This window comes from Geotrypetes seraphini, chromosome 3 (assembly GCF_902459505.1).
Source record: "Geotrypetes seraphini chromosome 3, aGeoSer1.1, whole genome shotgun sequence".
NCBI lineage: Eukaryota > Metazoa > Chordata > Amphibia > Gymnophiona > Dermophiidae > Geotrypetes > Geotrypetes seraphini.
Genome location: NC_047086.1, coordinates 151,564,565 through 151,586,138, shown reverse-complemented (window position 1 = coordinate 151,586,138; position 21,574 = coordinate 151,564,565). Strand labels below are relative to the sequence as shown.

At 42.6% G+C, this 21,574-nt stretch overlaps 2 protein-coding genes across 9 annotated transcripts in view; one reads left to right on the top strand and one right to left on the bottom strand.

The window, feature by feature from the left end:
- Window positions 1–21,574, bottom strand: part of CEP85L (centrosomal protein 85 like) — a 351,200-nt gene that overhangs the window by 135,582 nt on the left and 194,044 nt on the right. For 3 of the 4 annotated variants that reach the window (XM_033935503.1, XM_033935506.1, XM_033935504.1), the window contains one exon: window positions 7,217–7,273. The exons of the other annotated variant lie outside the window; for it this stretch is intronic. In XM_033935503.1, coding sequence (XP_033791394.1) covers window positions 7,217–7,273 — 57 coding nt within the window. The remainder of the gene's footprint in view (window positions 1–7,216; window positions 7,274–21,574) is intronic. 4 annotated transcript variants of the gene reach the window in all.
- The window catches only part of PLN (phospholamban), a 92,333-nt gene that overhangs the window by 6,546 nt on the left and 64,213 nt on the right, over window positions 1–21,574 (top strand). The window lies entirely within an intron of this gene.

Genomic DNA, 21,574 nt, shown 5'->3' with positions numbered 1-21,574 from the left:
GCATTCGGTTATTGCATTTCATAACAGGACTGTGGGATACTATACTTGTATTTAGAACAAAACTTTAGTTGCCATTCTCTTAGCAAATGAGCTAAAAGGCATGCAGAAATTTACATACAATAACTTTATAGTAGGAATGCAAGGACTATCAAGTTCTAAGAAAAAGGGGGCACACAAAGCACAAGTTTTGCCTGCTTAAGTAGAGGTCAAGTATCAATAATGAGGCAGGAAACAAAGCTTACTAGCTAGCTCAGGGGTGGGCAACTCCGGTCTTCAAGGGCCAGAATCCAGTCAGGTTTTCAAGATTTCCCCAATGAATATGCATGAGATCTATTTGCATGTACTGCTTTCAATGCATATTCATTCGGGGAAATCCTGAAAACCCGACTGGATTCCGGCTTTCGAGGACCGGAGTTGCCCTCCCCTGAGCTAGATACAAGAGAAGTGTTCACCGTAGAGTTCCAAGAATAGGAGTCACTTTTGATTTGTTTCTTTTAGGAAGGTTTAGGAGCTGTGAGAAGAGTTGTGTTCATCTGTTTGATTTCCCATGGTACAAGAATGCATTAATAAGAACAGATGGAGCATGACAGAGTAGATTCATTTATTCATTGCAGACTTACTAAACCACTTTCAGCTGTCAAAGCAGGACAAAGCGGTGTACACAATGGCATAGTGAGAGGCACCTGAGGCGGTGGCACCCCTCCCCTGCCCTCTTCTCTGCCCCCACCACCACTCCTTCCCTGGCCCTCCTGCCACGTGTGTGCTCCTTCCCCTCCCCTGCCCTCTTCTCTGTTCCCCACCACCACTCCTTCCCCGGCCCCCCTGCTATGTGTGTGCTGCTTCCCTTCCCTTGTACCTCTTTAACTCTCCCGGAGTAAGCAGCATCACCAGCTTGCTGCCTGCGTCGGCTCTTCCTGTGATGTCACTTCCTAGGCACTGGACCTGGAGAAGGAGAGCCAATACTGGCGTGAGCAGCAGGCAGGAGCTACTGCTCGTGCCAATGAAAAGCTAGAAGTACATTGGGGGTGGTGGTGGGGGATGGAATGCACTCACACAGCAGGGGGAGGAGTGGGAAATGCAGAGAGGAGGACAGGTGTTGGTGCCCGGGGACAGACCGCTCCCCCCCCTTACTATGCCACTGGGTATACAATTCTAAAATAAAATCCATAAGGAAAGGAAATACAAAATTCAGAAGAAAAGCAACTATTCACACTGACGAACCACAGTCAAAATTTTAAACAGCAGACAAACACAACAAATAAGGCAGTAAAGCGCTAAATGGCTGAAAACTAGGGTTACCATGTAGCTCCAGAAAAAGGAGGATGGATTGAGACATCCGGGTTTTACTTCCAATGCTTTCAAAGGAAGTAAAGCCCAGATGCCTCAATCCGCCCTCCTTTTTCTGGAGCCTACTCAAAAAAGAGGCACCTGATTCTCAGCCAGGGCTGGTCTGTTGAAATAGCCAAACAATTGCAGCTTTGAAGCATGGGAAGGAAAGTTCCCAACGAATAAATAAACGAGTCCCAGAGTGCGGGGACTGTAGAAAAGGAGGCACTATGGCATGTAGGCTCATAGACAGCAGGTTGAAAAGGATCACACAGTAATTATTAAATGAGCGAAGTGTCCGGAGGGGAATGTATGCTTAAGGAATGTAAATACATAGGAAGGAGTTCCCAAACAGAAGGCTTTGAAGTTGTTCACCGCCGCGAGCAACAACCTTAATGTGCTCCTCGCGACCGAGTCGCTTCTCCCACTGATGTCACTTCCGGGTGCATCATCAGGAGAGTGGATGGGGTCACAAGGAGCACGTTGAAGTTCTTGTTGCTCGCGGCGGTGAACAACTAGAGATATGGGTGGGGCAGGGAAGGGGGCGCACGTGAGGCAGGGGGAGTGGGGCTGGAGACGAGGGTGGGGGGAGTGACGCCACTGCCCCGGGTGCCTCTCACCCTCGCTACACCACTGTCTGTATGCAAATGCTAGAAGCCTAAACAATAAAATGGAAGAGTTAGAATACATTGCACTAAATAAAAAGATAGATACAATAGGCATCTCTGAGTCCTGGTGGAAGGAGGATAACCATTAGGACACTGTTATATTAGAGAACAAATTATATCGCAGTGATAGGGTGTATCATACTGGTGAATAGGGTGGCAAGTCAAATGCGTGCAAAACAAAAGTGCGCAGACAGTTGCGCAAAGATAACTCAGCGCAAGACCATTGCGCGAAATGACACTTGAGCGCAATCATTCTGGTCAGGCGGACGGTAGTTTACTCCTATCACTATCTTTTTCCCCTTCACTCATGGAATTTCTATCCAGAAATTTTAGTCTATTTGATTTAAGGCCCTCTTTAACACGTAACTCTTACTATTCACCGGTTCATAATACACCCTGGAATCCTTATGGATAGAAATTCCATGAGTGAAGGGGAAAAAGATAGTGATAGGAGTGAACTACCGTCTGCCCGACCAAAATGAACAAACAGATGTTGAAATGTTACCAGAAATTAGAGAGGCTAACAAACTAACACAATAATAATGGATGATTTCAATTACCCCAATATTGACTGGATAAATGTAGCACCAGGGCATATCAGGGAGGTAATTTTCTAGATCAGTGGTCTCAAACTCAAACCCTTTGCAGGGCCACATTTTGGATTGTAGGTACTTGGAGGGCCTCAGAAAAAATAGTTCATTTCTTATTAAAGAAATGAAATTTTGCATGAGGTAAAACTCTTTATAGTTTATAAATCTTTCCTTTTGGCTAAGTCTTAATAATAATATTATCATTTATAGCTAAAGAGACATATGATCAAGAAACTGTTTTATTTTACTTTTGTGATTATGATAAATATACCGAGTGCCTCAAAATAGTACCTGGCGGGCCTCATGTGGCCCCCTGGCCATGAGCTTGAGACCACTGTTCTAGATGATATTAAAGATTGCACTATGGAACAGCTGGCTCAGAAACCAACAAGAGGGGCAACAATTCAAGATCTAGTTCAACATATTTATAAACGATCTGGAGACGGGGACGAAATGTGAGGTTATCAAATTTGTGGATGACACCAAACTCTGCAGCAGGGTTAGAACCAAGGAAGACTGTGAAAACCTGCAAAGGGACCTAACGAAGCTGGAAGAGTGGGCGAAAAAGTGGCAGATGTGTTTTAATATAGAGAAATGCAAGGTCATGCATGTTGGGAAAAGGAACCCGATGTTCAGCTCTGCAATGGGGGGATCATTGCTAGGGGTAAGCAACCTTGAAAGAGACCTGGGTGTGCTGGTGGATACAACAATGAAAGCATCAGCACAATGTGCGACAGCCTCAAAGAAGGCCAACAGAATGCTGGGTATCATCAAGAAGGGTATCACGACCAGGATGAAGGAAGTCATCATGCCGCTGTATCGTGCAATGGTACGCCCGCATCTGGAGTACTGTGTCCAGTATTGGTCGCCGTACCTCAAGAAGGACATGGCAATACTTGAGGGGGTCCAGAGAAGAGCGACGAAAATTATAAGAGGTATGGAAAACTTATCATATGCCGACAGGCTGGAAAAGCTGGGGCTGTTCTACCTGGAAAAGCGGAGACTTAGAGGAGACATGATAGAAACTTTTAAGATCCTGAAAAGCATAGATAAGGTAGATAAGGATAGATTCTTCAGACTGTGGGGAACAACAAGTACAAGGGGGCACTCGGAGAAACTGAAAGAGGACAGGTTTAGAACCAATGCCAGGAAGTTCTTCTTCACCCAGAGAGTGGTGGACACAAGGAACGAACTCCCGGAGGTTGTGATTGAACAGAACACAATACAGGGATTCAAAGTGGGTATGGATAAATTCCTGAAGGATAAGGGGATTGAGGGGTACAGATAGAAGTAGGTTATAGGATGAGTTCAGGGACCACCGACAGGTCATGGACCTGATGGGCCGCCGCGGGTGCAGACTGCTGGGCGCGATGGACCTCTGGTCTGACCCAGCGGAAGCAACTTCTTGTGTTCTTAGGCTTTAGTGGAGTAAATGATCTGGTGCAGGAGGTAATGATGCTGAGGCCACTTGAGAACAGTGATCAGATTGAGTTATTATTATTATTATATACTGCTTTCAGTGTTCCCGCTAAGCTGCGCTGGGGTGCGCTGGCGCACAAAATATTACCTCGCAGCGCACAAGTTTCTCGTCACAGCGCACACAGTGTAGAGCACAGTTCTTCAACCGCCGGTCCGCAAACAAAATCTTGCCGGTCCGCGAAGGATTCGGTCCCCGCCGCAACGAAAGGCCGGCGTCAGCTGACTTGCAACTTCCTGTTGTAGTCGCTGTGCCGGGACTCCTGCCTTCGCCGGGACTCCTGCCTTCCACCGCGTTTGCCTCCTGCCTTGTCTCCGCACCTCCAGACCAGCAGCGGCAGCTGTGTATGCTTTTAACTTCGGCACAGAGCTGCCCCTAATCAATAGTTTAGCGCGGTTTCATAAGGCAGCCTCGGGGCCTTTGCTAGGCCGGCCCACATCGCATCATCGAAGCGGGCCGGCTATCAAAGGCCCCGAGGCTGCCTCATGAAACCGCGCTAAACTATTGATTAGGGGCAGCTCTGTGCCGAAGTTAAAAGCATACACAGCTGCCGCTGCTGGTCTGAACTCTTGGGCCGCTGAAGGAGGGCAAAAAGCAGCTGTCCTGGAGGTTTCCCTTCCTCTCGCCTTTACAGGTTCCTTTTTTCCACCTTTTTTTTTTTCCTTCAAACGGCAACGAGCCCCAGCATCGACATCAATCAAGTAAGTTCCACTGTCAATCAAGCGGTTCTGCTCGGCCAAAGCTTCCCCTGTGACATGAGCCACCCTCAGGGGAAAGAAAGTGACCCACAAAGGTGAGGGGAAGGGGGGCAGATGATGGAAGTTGGGGGGGGGGGGAGAGAGAGAGAGAGAAGGGGCAGATGATGGAATGGAGGAGATGAGAGAGAGAGAGAAGGGGACAGATGATGGAAGTGAGAAGAAGGGAGAGAGAGCAGAAGGCAGATGGATGTCAGTTGAGAAGGGAGAGCAGATGCTGAATGGAAGTGGGGAAAGAACACATACTGGATGGAAGGAGGAGATAAATAAAGGGGGAAGAAAATAGTAAGATAATGGAGGGGTGAGGGAAAGGGGTGACTGACAAGCTGTGTGTAGACACAGTGAAAAGAGGGAAACGGGACTAAATAGTAAGAAAGAATTTAATTTAGATGGAGGCAGAAAATAGAGAAGGAAGACCAGAGAAGAAAAGGGAAGAGAGAGCAGAGAATGATCAGATCTGAGTGGAGGAAATGAGAAGAGAGATATGCTAAAAACCACAGGGGGGAGGGAAGGATAGAGATGCAGTTATTTTGAAGCTACACTGTTAAGTTAATATGCTGTTGGTAGAGTTGCAGTGGCATCCTAAACATATTTCTGGCAAGCCAACTGTATATGGTGACATTATTAGAAGATGACTGTGTGAAACTTTAGGGAACTTGGATGCCAATCAGTTTTTGGAAGCCAAAGGAAAACATACATTTTTTGTATGCTATACTGTATGTTTGGCTCGTTTCTACTTCAGTTTTGTTCTTGCCTTTTCGTTTTGTCTTCCTTCCACCATCTCTTATCTGCCTTCCTTATCATCCTTTTCAATGTGATTTGGCAGCTCCTGTCAATCATAGGCTGGCTGTGCAAGATTGCTAATTCTAGATGCCTGGGTGACCTAATGCCTGTGCATGTGATTTTCTGTTTTTGTGTTTAAAACATTTTGCTGAAAGCACAACAGTGCAAAAGAGTAAAACAGATTTTATGCTGTTTATTCTAGGAATAAGCAGTGGGCTTTCCTAAGTCCATCTTAATAATGTCATGCAGATTTTTTAAGGAAATTATCCAAATCTTTTTTTAATTACATGTTGAATGAAAAATATTTTCCCAGGTTTGTTTTAAATCTACTACTTAAAAGCTTTATTGCATGCCCCTTTACTCCTAGTATATATTTATTTTTATTTTTTATTTTTTAGTATATATATATTTATCTTTTGGCATGGCCCATCAGTTATAGCATTTGCTACATGATGGGCCATGCCAAAAGATAAATGTAGCATTTGCTACATGAATTGATTTTTTGTCACGTATGGTTAAGGGGCTGGAGGAGTTGCCGTACAGCGAAAGATTAGAGAAACTGGGCCTCTTCTCCCTTGAGCAGAGGAGATTGAGAGGGGACATGATAGAAACATTCAAGGTACTGAAGGGAATAGACTTAGTAGCTAAGGCAGGGAGAACGAGAGGGCACTCTCTAAAGTTGAAAGGGGATAGATTCCATACAAACGTAAGGAAGTTCTGTGGTAGAAAGCAACATATTTATTTGGCTCATAACTTGCTGGCGCCCGATATTTTTAGCTCACAGTGAAAAAAGTTTGCTCACAACACCCGCCCGCTTAGAGGGAACACTGTTACTGTATATCCTAAGGGGATCCTAAGGAGTTTACATTGAACAGTGTTAAGGTATTCTAAGGGTCAAATTATGTAAAGGATGCCTGAAAGTTAGGAGTCGTTTAGATGTCCAGGAGCACAACGCTGAGCGCTATTCTCCTATGCACAGACGCACAATTGAGAATCATGCTCAGTGCCGTCCACCAAATTTAATCACATCTATAGTTAGGCATGCTTTAGAATCACCTTTTAGGCATCGCATAGATGTCCTGACAATGTCTATAATGTTATCGCGTTTTAGCATTATGACATTATTAGAACAGCGATTTTATGTATAACAATTTTTATTGAAAGAATCAAATAATCAGTACAATAGAATAACACAAAAATACATTCAATACAATAAGAATCACAATAATATTTCATGCTGTTTTTTTACATTAAAATTGTATGCAGTAAAATGGCAGGCTCTTCCTCCCCAAGAAGCACCACTATTATATTTTATTTATTTATATACCACTTATATCCTAAGTGGTATTTAAATTTGGCTACTTTATCATATTTCACTTCTCCCCGGTGGGCTCAAACTTTTATCTAGTGTACCTGGGGCAATGAGAGGATTAAGTCTTGTCCAGGGTCACATGAGCAGTGAGGGATTTAAACCCACAACCTCAGGGTGCTAAGGCTGTAGCTCTAACCACTGCACCACACACTCAGCCATTAAACCACATGTCAATTTAAAAGCCAAGCTTATATCCTCTTGATTCACAAGCAGTCATTTCTCTAGGATAAATATCAAACATGTACCTTCAACGCTTGTCCAGTTCCTCTGCTGTTTTCCCAAAATACTTCTTTGGCCTCTGTCTTCCTCAATCAAAGCACATGAAAAAATATATATTTATATTGGATACTAAACCTTCTGTTTTTTTTTTTGTGTAAAGAGGATATTAAGGTTAAAAGATATTTAATAATGCATTACTCAAGCAAAGCACATGAACAAATGTATTGAATATTAAACCTCATTCCCAAAGTTTAAGAAAATAAGAAGAGAAACCCTACTCACAATAGCTGTAGTTCAGAGCAAGTGGACATGTTTGATGCGCAATCTTGACATCAATGTGACATCATCAATATGCACCTAGGTGGCAGATTGTCACTAATAAAAAAAGGGTTCCTGACCATACTAGGGATTTGAACCCATGACCTGTGGAAGATGGAAGAAGTGTCATTAACCACTGAGTCACGGGAGCTTCCTTTTAGGAAGGGGTTCCTGCTATGTGAGATGATATCTTAGGAGATCACTGCCATCGCAGAGTAAAAATAAGTTTCCCTCTGGACCCTGGAAACGACAGAGTGCAAACGTAAATGGCAAAGTCCACAACCCATATTCTCCTATGAGACCAAAAAGAAGCTGTTAAGGTAGGGGGCAGGGGGGATTTTTAGCCCATGACTTGTGGAAGAAGGAAGAAGTGCCTTTAACCACTAAGCCACAGGAGTTCCTGTTTAGGCAGGAGTTCCTATTATTTTTTTTAGTGACATTCTGCCAAAAGACCACTATTGGAATGAAGACATGACCCACCACACCCACACACTCCCCCAGTGATCACTGACCCCCCCCCCCTCCCACCCCCAAAGATGTGAATGATATCTTCAGGTATTATGGCTAGTCCTAGTAGAGCAGCAAGAAGGTTCCTGGAGTAGCCTAGTGGGCTTTGTAGTCAACCATAGGGATGAGGACTGAGGCTCATATCTCACTCTAACTACCATACTTATGGTAGAATATGTGAGCTCTCCAAAACCCACTGTACCTACATATAGGTGACATCTACAGGCATAAGGGTATACAGTTGGGTCCACTAGGTTTTGGGTGGGTTGCACTATAAGGGGGTTATGGTGAGATGTATACCTGGGCCTTTTTTATGTGAAGTTCACCGCAGTGTCCCCCTAAGATGCCCCGCTGCTCTATTGGGATGTCTGTGTAACCAGTCTAATACAAATGCTGGTTCCAACTACATCCCAATGGTTTGTTTTGTGCGTTTTTCTTTTGGCTATGTTTGGATGTTTTGTTTTCAAAACTTATTCGAAAAGATAAATGCAAATCTGCAAAATGACCATTTTTGAAAACACAAGATAGATGTTTTGCAGTTTTGAAAATGGGCATGTTTGGTATTGGATTTTTATGCATGTTCCGCAAAACGTCAAAACTTGAATTTAGATATCATATCAAAATTGGCCCTCACTGCCTCCTATCCCAAGACTTTCTAATTTCCTTAGGGATCATTCATGAGGTAGTTTTATCAAATGACTTCTTAAAATCCAGATATACAATATCAACTTGCTCAACTTTATCCAATTCCTACTATACAGAATCCACTTTCAGGATATCTGCTGCCTTCAAGTCATATATAAAAAAAAACTTAGCCTGGAAACTAATTACAGGATCTAAGAAATTAGTCCATGTCACAACTCATCTCCATGAAGAATATTTGCTACCCATAACTCATCACATCTCATTAAAACGTTTTACATGGTAAAGAAGATAAATAATTCTGATGTCCCACTATATCCTTCCCGGACACTAATGTCATACTTTCTTTCCAGAACACTTTGTTCATCTTAAAATAATTGCCTAGAAGAACCATCATTTTGGAACATTTTTTATGGCTTTATCTACTTCAGCATCTATAATGTGTCATGTCCCATGTTCTGGAATGCTCACCCTTCTAGCCTTCTTTTAGAATAATCCTACACTAGATGTAAATATGACTTTAAAACCTTCATTTCAGGTATATAAGATAGATTGTGAGCCTGCCAGGACAGTCAGGGAAAAATGTTTTGAGTACCTGAATAAATCCATGTAAACCATTCTGAGCTCACCTGGGAGAATGGTATAGAAAACTGAATTAATTAATTAATTAAAGATTCCTAGAACCACTAATTTGTCCCTTTGCTGCCCTATAGATAGCTAGTTTGTAGATGAAGGTGTCCTGGACTAAGTATTTTGAATGCTAAACTCTTTTAAACAATCCTATCAAGTACTGCACTTACTTTCTCATTTTATATGATTTTATATTGTAAACCGCTCTGAAAGGTTACTCCTTGGGCGGTATATCAAGCATTAATAAAACTTGGAGGTCATAATAGATGGCATTCTGCTTTCTTTAAGCTAATTACTGCAGCTGACATCCCACATTGGGACTCCTAATGAGACCAGCAGCTGAGCCACTAACCTTCTCCAGGCTTTCCCCAAGCCGGGCATTGCTGACCTCATGCCCCATTGCTTCCTGGGACTTGTAATCCATACTTTGTAAAGGAACTTTCCCTTCTAGTTTCCATATACATTAAATGGGGTCAATTGCACTATTATTCAAATCGTCTCCTTCTCATTACAAGTGAACCCCAGTTCCCTGTCACATCATTAAGAAAGGACAATGAGGCACATATAAAATATAATGAAGCCGAGAAGGGATAATGCAACTTCAAGCAGAGACTGTTCTAAAAACCCACACAAATTGAGTTTATTCACTCTTCTTACGCCATATGGGCTCTCTTGGTTGTGTTTTTAGTACAGAATTTATTTTACTTCACAGAAGATAAACAAATGCATCTCACAATGGCAACATCTCATGGTCAGATTCTGGGACTCAAAATACAGACGAAAATGTATTTTTGCATATGCAATATCACATAAAATAGAGATAAATACATTTGACTATTGTAATATTGAGATCCTTAACTACTGGACCTTCTCATGGTACTTAACCAGACATTACTTAATTAGCATAGCAAAAAAACTGAATATAGTGGTAAAAATGAAAAACACCAGAATGGCATTAATTATAGAGATACACAAAAACAAAAAAAGGGGATCCAAAAAAGATCTGCAGAAAAAATCAGCCAGGAGCAACCAAAACAAAACTGCAGACTGTGTACAATATGCAGGCAAATTTTAATATGACAAGAACACAATATATAAAACCCTTTCGTCAGGGGTCCATGGTAAAATAGGGGGGCTAAAAAATGTCACAAAAAAATGAAGAATCTTGACGGGATGCCTGTGTGTATCAAGTTCGCCAAAAAAGCCACCAGATTCATTTTTTTGTGGTATTTTTTAGCCCCCCTATTTTACCATGGACCCCTGACGAAGGTTTGTCTGAAACACGGACCGTGTCAGGTCCCTTTATTGGTAAAAGTGTTTTATATATTGTGTTCTTGTCATATTAAAATTTGCCTGCATCTTGTACACAGTCTGCAGTTTTGTTTTGGTTGCTCCTTATTAATTATAGAGGTATCAATCCCAAGCAATTACTCTGTGAATCACTTGTGGAGAGAGATCTTCAAGTGCCAAGAAATACAATCTGAGACCAAGAAAATGTGATAGAAATAATTCCTATTATTTTAGTTGCTACAAGCTTGATCATAAAGAACTTGATGAGCACGTGGATAAATTGCCTATACATGTTACATCTTAAAAATTCCAGAAGGAAGCTCTCTTTGGAACAACATAAGTACTATTGTGAGCACTGGCAGTAAATCTGAGACCCCAAAATCATACTCTACATAACCTGGCTTTAAGTTCATTAGTGTCTAGGTATGCACAAAAATAATTCATTTGGAAAAATTGCCCCTGAAAAAATAGATTATACATATAGAGCCAGATTCTCTAAATGGCGCTTAGAAAAGCAGTGCTAATCACGTGACAGCACTGTTTAGAAAATCGCGGCCATGTCGAAAGTAGGTGCCAGAAATGTATGCCAGGGTTTTTACAGGCCTATATTTCTGGCGCTACTTTTGGTGAGAATCACAACCATAAAGGCACCTACGCCTATTTCCAGTGTAAACCATGCCTACTTAAAACGCAAGCGCCAGTAGGCCTCTTTATGAATAGGAGTTGGATGCTATTGCTTGTAGGCACTTGCAAGCGCCTACATTTTTTTATAAATTAAATTTTAATTGGTTTTAAACAATGTGATCAATTACTACACTATTTATCACCAATTAAAACAATTAAGTTAGGCAGCGGTAGGGCACCTACCACAGTCTAACTTTCAGTGCAGTTTTGAGAATTTGGGTCATAGAGCTACCATCATAAGCGTCGGAACATGGGAGGCCACTAGGGTCATGGCCTCCCCAAAAACTGACGAAGTTATGGCAAGGGTGACTACGATAAAATGAGGAAAATGGTTAAAAAGAAGCTAAAAAGGTCTGTGGCAAAGGTCTGAAGTGTAAACCAGGCGTGGATGTTCAAAAATACCATTGTGGAAGCTCAGATCAGATGTATTCCACATATTAACAAAGGTGGAAAGAAGAGAAATCGAGAGCCAGTGTGGTTTAAAGGCAAAGTGAAAGAGGCTATTATAGCCAACAAAACATCCTTTAAAGCACAGGTGTCAAACTCAAGGCCCATGGTCCGAATCTGGCCCGCCTGGCTGTTTTATGCAGCCCGCAGTGTGATCGATGTGGCATTTTCATTGCCGCCCTGGTGTTATCTTCTGGCTGGCTCCCTCCTCCTCACTGCCGCAGTGCATAAAGTCGCGGGTGGCAGCTCCTACACGTGTCTTGAGCCTGAACCGGAAGCCTTCCCTCCGACGTTGTGACATCAGAGAGAAGGCTTCTGGATGAGGTGCGGGATGTGCGAAGAACCGCTGTACGCGACTTTGTACACACTGTGGCAGTGAGGAGGAGGGAGCCGGACAGAAGATAAAACCGGGTGCGGCATGCAGAGTCTTAAATCTTAGGGTTTCATTTGTAAATATTAGTACTTTTAGTTTTTGGTCCCATATTTGCATAGGGGTTATCTGTGTTCTGTTACAAATGAATGTTCAGAAGCATACAATCTGTTTTGTGTAGTTTAATTTTGTGGTTAACCATTGTGTGTTGTTAATAAGATTATATTGTGTGTATATATGAAAAATGAATAGAAAAAAATGGTGTTACAATTAGTACTATTATGGGGCGAGATGTGGGGCAGAGATGGGCGGGGTCTGGCCCGCAACTTAGCCTGTGTTTTGGATTTCGGCCCCTTAATGTGATTGAGTTTGACACCCCTGCTTTAAAGAATAGAAAAAGGATCCCAATGAAGAAAATAAGAAGAGACATAAGCACTGGCAAGTTAGATGCAAAGCATTGATAAAGAAAGCTAAACAAGAATATGAAGAACAACTTGTCAAAGAGGCAAAAACTCATAGTAACATTTTTTTTAAGGTACATCATAAGCAGAAAACTTGTGAAGGAATCTGTGGGACCTTTGGATGATCAAGGAGTAAAAGGTGTGCTCAGGGAGGATAAAGCCATAGTGGAAAGACTGAATGAATTCTTTGCTTTGGTCTTTACAGATGAAGATATAAGAAATCTACCTGAACTGGAAATGGTTTTCAAGGGTGATGAGGTAGAGGAACTGAAAGAAATCTCAGTGAACTTGGAAGACATACTAAGCCAAATTTACAAGTTAAACTGATAAATCACCTGGGCCAGATGGTATACATCCCAGGGTACTGAAAGAACTCAAACATGAAATTGAAGATCTGCTGTTAGTGATCCGTAACCTGTCGTTAAAACCATCTGTAGTACCTGAAGATTGGAGGTTGGCCAATTGACACTGATTTTTAAAAAGGGTTCCAGGAGAGATTCGGGAAATTACAGAACAGTAAAGCCTGACCTCGGTGCCAGGCAAAATAGAGGAAACAATTATAAAAAATAAAATTGTGAAACATGTAAACATGTAGGCAAACATGATTTAATGAGTCAGCATGGTTTCAACCGAGGGAGGTCTTGCCTCATCAATATGCTTGACTTCTTTGAAGGTGTGAATAAACATGTGGATAACAGCGAGCCAGTTGATGTAGTGTATCTAGATTTCAAAGGCTTTGAACAAAGTTCCTCATGAGAGGCTCTTGAGAAAATTAAAGAGTCATGGGATAGGAGGCAATGTTCAATTGTGGATTAAGAACTGGTTATTGGACAGAAAACAGAGGGTAGGTTTAAATGGCCATTTTTCTCAGTGGAGGAGGGTAAATAGTTTTATGCCGCAGGGATCTGTGCTGGAACCGGTGCTATTTAACTTATTTATAAATGATCTAGAAATTGGAACTACGAGTGAGGTGATAAATTTGCACATATATCTTATACCGGTTTCTCTTTAAAAAAACTCTCTTCAGAAGTTGTTCAATCTAATGTTGATTTGTTAGGCCCTATGGGGCTCATAATCGAAAGAGAAAAATGTCCAAAAACCGGCCTAAGTCGGCACTTGGACGAACATTTCTCAAAAACGTCCAGGCACCGATAATAAAACTGGGTTTTGGGCGTATTTAAAAATGACCTAGGCCTTCATACTGCCGCTCAACGTCCAAAGCTAAACTGGGCGTTTTGGGAGGCGTGTCGAAGGTGGGAGTTGGGCGGGACGTGGGCCGGCTTTGACTTAGTCGTACAGCATGTAAAACCGAAAATTTTACAACATAGCTTAGACAGAACTTGGACATTGTGACAAAAACCCACCTAAACTCACCAGATAAGCACTTCAAACACATAACACAGACTCCCCACACACTAGCCCTGTGATCACCAACACCCCCACCCCCATAAAAATTTTATTCACAACTTTAAATTTCAGCCTCCACATCATCATCACCACCTGGCTGCCTGGCATAGGAAAGCCTAGTCATCCAGCACAGAGGCAGCTTAAGTCGTCTTAGGGGTGGGTTAGGGACCCATAGAGAAGAGGACCCATACCCATAAGCCTCTGTAATCACTGCATTGATACTTAAACATGTGCACTCCCCTATACACCTCCAAAACACTTTTGTACTGGCATATAAGTGGCTCCTGCAGCCATAAGGGCTATTGGGGTGGTAGATAAGTAGGTCTGGGGGATTCTGGAGGTGGTTTGGGGGGCTCACCGTTACCTATAAGGGAGCTGTAGGGAGGAGAAGCCATGGCACCCTTTTTGTGAAGTTCACAGCAGTGCCCTGTAAGATACCCCACTATTTAGGTAGCATGTCTGGGTGTTCAATCCATCACTTTGCAGACCCCTCCCACGTCCAACAGGGCTTGTTCTAGGCGTTTTGGACTTGAACAGAAAGTTGGACGGAAATGTGGTATAAAAGTAGACGATTTAGCGGCTTGGATGATCAGATTGGCATGACGTATAATTAGACGATTTTTGAAAGTACAAAAAAGTTGGACGACTCTTTCGAAAATGTGTCTTAGGCTCTTTTTAACTTTGGATGACTTGCGAGATGGACATAAACGGACGTAGATGTCCCTTTCGATTATGCCCCTCCAAGGATCTATCTAGAATTTTGGAGACTTCAGAAGAAGAAGTTGTACTTCAAACAACGCTTCTAGTGACATTTGTATTTCTACAAGATAAGGAAGAGCTTCTTTGCCTATTTTTTTAGGCTAAAATAAGTCTCCTATATGGATGGCAAGATCTCTATATTTCCAGATGTCTCTAGAACGACACAAACAAGAAGGAAAAGATTCCTAGAATTGAAAGAAAATGTTAAAACATTGGAGGCAAAATTTCAATTGCGTTATCCTTGTAAATGTGTGATTTACTTGGATCAGAATACCTATGGGCTGCTTTTACGAAGGCGTGGTAGCGGTTTAATGCATGTAATAGGGCACATTAACCGCCCGATGCGCTAGCCGCTACCGCCTCCTCTTGAGCAGGCGGTTTTTCAGCTAGCGCGGGAGTATACGCGTGATTAAATGTCACACGTATCAAAGCCTCTACCGCGGCTTCGAAAAGGAGCCCTATGTTTTTTATGAACCTTCCCAATTGCAGTTTTTTTGGGAAGGGAAGGGAGTGACAATGCAGAGTTCCAAATGATCCCAATCTACAGGTCCAACTTGAAAATGTAGACGAGCTACTAATTTGATTTCTGTTAATTTTTTTAAATCTTTTTATTTTTCCATTCCCAATGGCATGTGAATTGTTTCTCCCCCTAATGTTGACTACTCAAAAGTTTGTATGTATTTTAAAAATTTGAAATCAGTACATTTTTCTTTTTATATTGTAAACTGGGAAAACTTTTGTTTAATCAATAAGTTTATTTTGTTAAAATTATGATAAATGCAATAGACATCTATAGATTCTGTAAGAAAGAGCTAGAAACAGTTACTCGTCTTGGAGCTGGTTCTATAACCGGCATCTAAACTGGCCGGCACCTAAGAAAAGGCACCAGCTGTGTGTCAATCATGCTTAGGCAGAAAAAAAAACAATGAAGGTGACTGATTGGTGTTCAATAATCAGGACAATAAATGTGTTGAAGTAGAAAGGAATGGCAGTCAATAATGCTCCAGAGTTGCTGTCTGCGGTGTACACTGCTCACACTGTAAAAACTTTTCATTTATTGTCCTGATTATTCAGTATTTAAGAATCGAAGACTGAGCATCGACACAAACATTGTCTCGTTATATAGTCAGACTCCTAAGGCAGGCCCGTTTGGGGACGAAACATGATCATGTTGAGTCCTTTCTAATCAATAAACAAGACTGAATACCAATCAGTCACCGTCGTAGATTTTCTTCTGCTTTCACGTCCTGTGAAGGTAGCATCTCCTGCGTTTCCTGCGTAATCATGCTTGGCCGCCATTTACAGAATCGCAGCTAGCAGCACCAATGTAAAACTTAGGCGCCTGAAATGTAGGCAAGATTTTTAAAGATCTACATTTCAGGCGCCTAAGTTTTTTGGAGCATTTCACTTAACAGTGCCTAACTCACGCTCCACCCACAGAAACACCCATTTAGGCATTAGACACCGCTAAACGCATTGCAATAAGCGCCTGTCTTTTATAGAATCAGATATGTGCCTATCACCCAATTGAAATTTTTAAATATATATTTTTTTTTACTGAAAGTGGCAAAGAGAACGCATACATGGAATCCAATATATCCAAAATATTCGAACAAACCAATATTGATCAAGTGAAATCAGAAAGAATCCTAGCAGCTAATATACAATCTGGAAAGAAGGTGCTACTCTCTACACACCAATTCTTATGAGAGAAACATTCTAGCATGCTAGCCCCCACACACCAAAAACCCCTAGCAATGGCATAGCCAGCAGTCATACTACAGCTTCACATCCTCCCCACCCGACCCTCCCCCCTTCTCACCCAAGTACTTCAGCAAGTCTCACCCACCGCCTCTCCCTCTCCCTAAACTCTAACCCAGCGGTCTCAAATTCAAACCCTTAGCAGAGCCACATTTTAATAATAATAATAATTTTATTTTTTATATACCGCCATACCTGGCGAGTTCTAGGCGGTTTACATCAATTAAAAAAGGATCTACGTTTTCAAGCAGATTTACAAACAAATAAAACAATTCAGTAACAAGTAAAACCGAAATTGACAGAGGATGGCGGGAGGTTGTTGAAGACGGGGAAGAGAGGAGCTGAAAAGGGGGGTGAGAGCAGGGGGGGGGAGAGGAAAATGTGAGCGGGTGGGGCCGCTAGGGGTCTTGTTTGCTGAAAAGGTAAGTTTTGAGAGATTTTCTGAAGTCGAAGTAGGAGGGGGCCTCGAGTATCATTTGGGCCAGCCATGTGTTGAGCTTGGCTGCTTGGTAGGCGAAGGTTTTGTCTATGAATCTTTTATAGTGGCAGAGTTTTAGAGAGGGGAAGGCAAACAGTTGAGTTCTACGGGATATCTTGTTTATGTGATAGAGGTTAAAGTGGGGGTTGATGTAGCTTGGAGTAGCACCATTAACCGATTTGTAGCAAAAGCATGCAAACTTGAAAAGGACTCTTGAATCGAATGGCAGCCAGTGTAGTTGGTGGTAGAAGGGGGTGACATGTTCCCATTTCTTTAGGCCGAAGATGAGACGCACGACGGTGTTTTGGATTAATTTTAATCTCCTGGTGGTTTTCTTCGTGGCGTTTAGGTAAATGATGTTGCAGTAGTCAAGAGTACTGAGGATGGAAGATTGAACCAGTAGGCGGAAAGCGGAGTCGTCGAAGTATTTTTTTATTGTGCGTAGTTTCCATAGTACGGAGAAGCTTTTCTTGACCACGTGTTCAGTGTGGTTTTCTAAGGATAAATTTTTGTCCAGAGTGACTCCCAGAATTTTTAGGGTGGGTTCAAGAGGGAAAGTAATTCCTTTCAATTGAATAGTGGTGATTTTGATTTTGTCATTGGGGGTGGCTAGGAAGAATTTTGTTTTGTCGGGATTGAGTTTCAGTCTGAACGAGAGCATCCAAAGTTCAATCTGGTTAAGAATATTTGTGATGTGGTTAAGTAGTTCTTGTGAGAAATTGGTTAGAGGGATGGCAATTGTGATATCATCTGCATATATAAAGAATTTGAGCTTGAGGTTGTGTAGGAGGTTACCTAGGGAGGCTAGGTAGATATTAAACAGGGTGGGTGACAGGGGGGAGCCCTGAGGGACCCCACAGGTGTTGTCCCAGCTGTATGAGAAGGCATTGTTTTTGAAAACCTTGTAGGATCTATTTCTTAGGAATCCCTGGAACCAGTTGAGGACCTGATCAGAAATGCCGATGTGTGCCAGGCATTCTAGGAGAATGGTGTGATCGACCAGGTCAAAGGCACTACTGAGGCCCAGTTGTATTATCAGGGCACTTGAGCCTTGGCTGAAGAGCGTGTGGAGGTGGTCAAGAAGGGAGGCTATGATGGTTTCGGTGCTGTGATCTGCGCGGAAACCTGATTGACTGTCACTTAGGATGTTGAATTTTTCTAGATATGCTGCAAGTTCCGCCTTTACCAACCCTTCTGCTATTTTGGTAAATAAGGGAATGCTTGCGATCGGTCTGTAGTTGGATGGGGAATCCGGTGGTTCTTTCACATTTTTTATGATTGGGGTAATCATGATATGACCTTGCTCAGACGGGAAGTTTCTTGTGGATAGAAGGGAGGTAACCCATGTCATCATATTAGCTTTGAAGTGGAGTGGGGCAGCTTTCATAATGTTCGGAGGGCATGTGTCCAATTTGCAGAAGGTGTGTGAGTATTTGTTGTAATAGGTATTAAAGGTGTGCCAGTCGATTGTTTTAAATTGTTTCCAGCTAAGGTCTGTTCTGGTTCCTGGGTCAGGGTTAGATAAATCCGGGACCGGGAGAATTGGGAACTGCTCGAGGGGATTGGGTATGGTGGGCAGTATGGACCTTAGTTTTTGGATTTTGGTGTTAAAGTAGTCTGCAAGTGAGTTTGGAGTTAGTGTTGATTCTTCGTTTGTGTTTGTGAAGGATTTTTTGGATTTGTAGGTACTTGGAGGGCCGCAGAAAAAATAGTTAATGTCTTATAAGAACTTAAGAATTGCCACTGCTGGGTCAGACCAGTGGTTCATCATGCCCAGCAGTCACGCGGCGGCCCTTAGGTCAAAGACCAGTGCCCTAACTGAGATTAGCCTGTGTATGTTCTGGTTCAGCAGGAACTTGTCTAACTTTGTCTTGAATACTTGGAGGGCGTTTTTACCCTATAACAGCCTCCGGAAGAGCGTTCCAGTTTTCTACCACTCTTTGGGTGAAGAAGAACTTCCTTACGTTTGTACGGAATCTATCCCCTTTTAACTTTAGAGAGTGCCCTCTCGTTCTCTCTTCCTTGGAGAGGGTAAACAACCTGTCTTTATCTACTAAGTCTATTCCCTTCATTATCTTGAAAGTTTCGATCATGTCCTCTCTCAGTCTCCTCTTTTCAAGGGAGAAGAGGCCCAGTTTCTATAATCTCTCACTGTACGGCAACTCCTCCAGCCCCTTAACCATTTTAGTCGCTTTCTCTGGACCCTTCTGAGTAATACTGTGTCCTTCTTCATGTACGGCGACCAGTGCTGGACGCAGTATTCCAGGTGAGGGAATACCATGGCCCGGTACAGTGGAATGATAACCTTCTCTCATCTGTTCGTGATCCCCTTCTTAATCATTCCTAGCATTCTGTTTGCCATTTTCGCCACCGCCGCACATTGCAAGGATGGCTTCATTGACTTGTCGACCAGTACTCCCAAGTCTCTTTCCTGGGGGGTCTTTCCAAGTACTGCACCGGACATCCTGTATTAGTGTATAAGATTTTTGTTACAGACATTCATCACCTTACACTTATCCACTTTAAACCTCATTTGCCATGTTGTGGCCCATTTCTCGAGCATGTTTATGTCACGTTGTAGGTCTTCACAATACTCCTGCGTCTTCACTACTCTGAATAACTTCGTATCGTTTGCAAATTTAATCACCTCACTTGTCATACAAGCACCGAACCCTGCAGCACTCCACTCGTGACGCTTTTCCAGTCTGAGTATTGTCCATTTACCACCACTCTCTGTTTCCTATTCACCAGCCAGTTTTTAATCCACGTGAGTATTTCACCAACAATTCCGTGGCTTGCAATTTTTCAAAGTAGTCGTTCATGCGGAACCTTGTCAAACGCCTTCTGAAAATCCAGATATACAATGTCGACTGGGTCACCCTTGTCTATCTGCATGTTTACTCCCTCGAAGAAGTGCAAAAAGTTCGTCAAGCAAGATATTCCTTTGCTGAAGCCGTGCTGCCTGGTCCTCATCAGATTATGTCTGTCAAGTTGATCAATGATGTCGTCCTTTATCAGCACCTCTACCATCTTTCCAGGTACCGAGGTCAGACTCATCAGTCTGTAGTTTCCTGGATCTCCCCTCGAACCTTTCTTGAAGATCAGCGTAACATTTGCCACTTTCTTCCGGAATCCTTTCTGATTTGATCAACAGATTGGCTATTAGTTGAAGCAGATCATCTATAGTCCCTTTCAGTTCCTTGATTACCCTCAGATGGATGCCATCTGGTCCCGGGGCTTTATCGTTTTTAAGCCTATCAATCTGCCTGCATACCTCTTCTAGACTGACCGTCAACCCTATCAGTTTCCCATCTTCGTTTCCTTCGTATAGCCTGTTGGCTTCCGCTATGTTGTGTATATCCTCTTCGGTAAATACAGACGGAAAAAATGTGTTCAGTTTGTCGGCGATGGCTTTGTCCTCCTTTAGCACTCCCTTTATTCCATAGTCATCCAACAGCCCCACCACTTCCTTTGCAGGTCATTTCCCCTTAATATATCAAAAGAACGGCTTTAAGATTTTTGCCTCCTTGACTATTTTTTCCTCGTAGTCTCTTTTGGCCCCTCTTACCGCCTTATGACACTTGCTTTGATGTTGTTTGTGCTTTTTCCAGTTTTTGTCCATTTTTGACCTTTTCCATTCCTTAAACAAAGTCTTCTTGTCTCTGATCGCTTCCTTCACTGATACCGATTCCTTGTTCTTTTTCCTCTTGGATCCCTTGTTGATACGCAGTATATATAGATTTTGCGCCTCGGTGACTGTGTCCCTAAAAAGGGACCATGCTTGATCTAGCATTTTTACAGTGCTTATACTCTTCTTAATCTTCTTTCCCACCATGAGTCATACCTTCGTAATTTGCCGTGGCCGTCGTTCTGGATTGATGTTTTGCCCCTGTGTCTAAGTTGAAGCAGATTATATTGTGATCACTGCTTCCCAGCGTCCCTTCTACTTCTACACCTTGCTCCGGTCCTTGTAGTTCATTTAGAATTAAGTCCAGAATTGCATTTCCTCTCGTATTTTCCTTGACAAGTTGTTCCAGAAAGCAATCGCCTACAGCATCCAGGAACTTGGTCTCCCTACCGTAGTCGGAGGTGCCTAGGTTCCCGTCTATCCCCGGAAAATTTAAGTCACCCATGATAACTACCTTACCTCCCTTGCAGTTGCATTTAATCTCGTCCATCATTTCTCCATCAATTTCTTCGGACTGCCCTTGGGGTCGGTAGTAGATGCCAATCTTCGTTTCCGTTCCATTTGTTCCTGGAATTTTGACCCATAGAGACTCTACCTTATTTTTCGTTTCCGGCATGTTCTCTCCGGTAGACTCAATTCCCTCTCTGATGTATAAGGCAATACCCCCACCTTTTTGACCTACTCTGTCTCTGCGGTATAGCTTGTGTCCCAGTAGCACAGTGTCTCAGATGTTTTCCTCGTTCCACCATGTTTATGTGATGATGATGAGGTCAAGGTTATCTTTCTGTGCCATAGCTTCCAATTCCCCCATGTTATTCCTTAGGCTTCTTGAGTTTGTGGCCTGTTACTTGTTTGCATTTCCTTTCCTCTTGTGTCCCTTTTGATCCGTCAGGATTTCTGTCTTGCCTATGATCCGGTGAGTCTTCCCCGCTATCTTCCTGC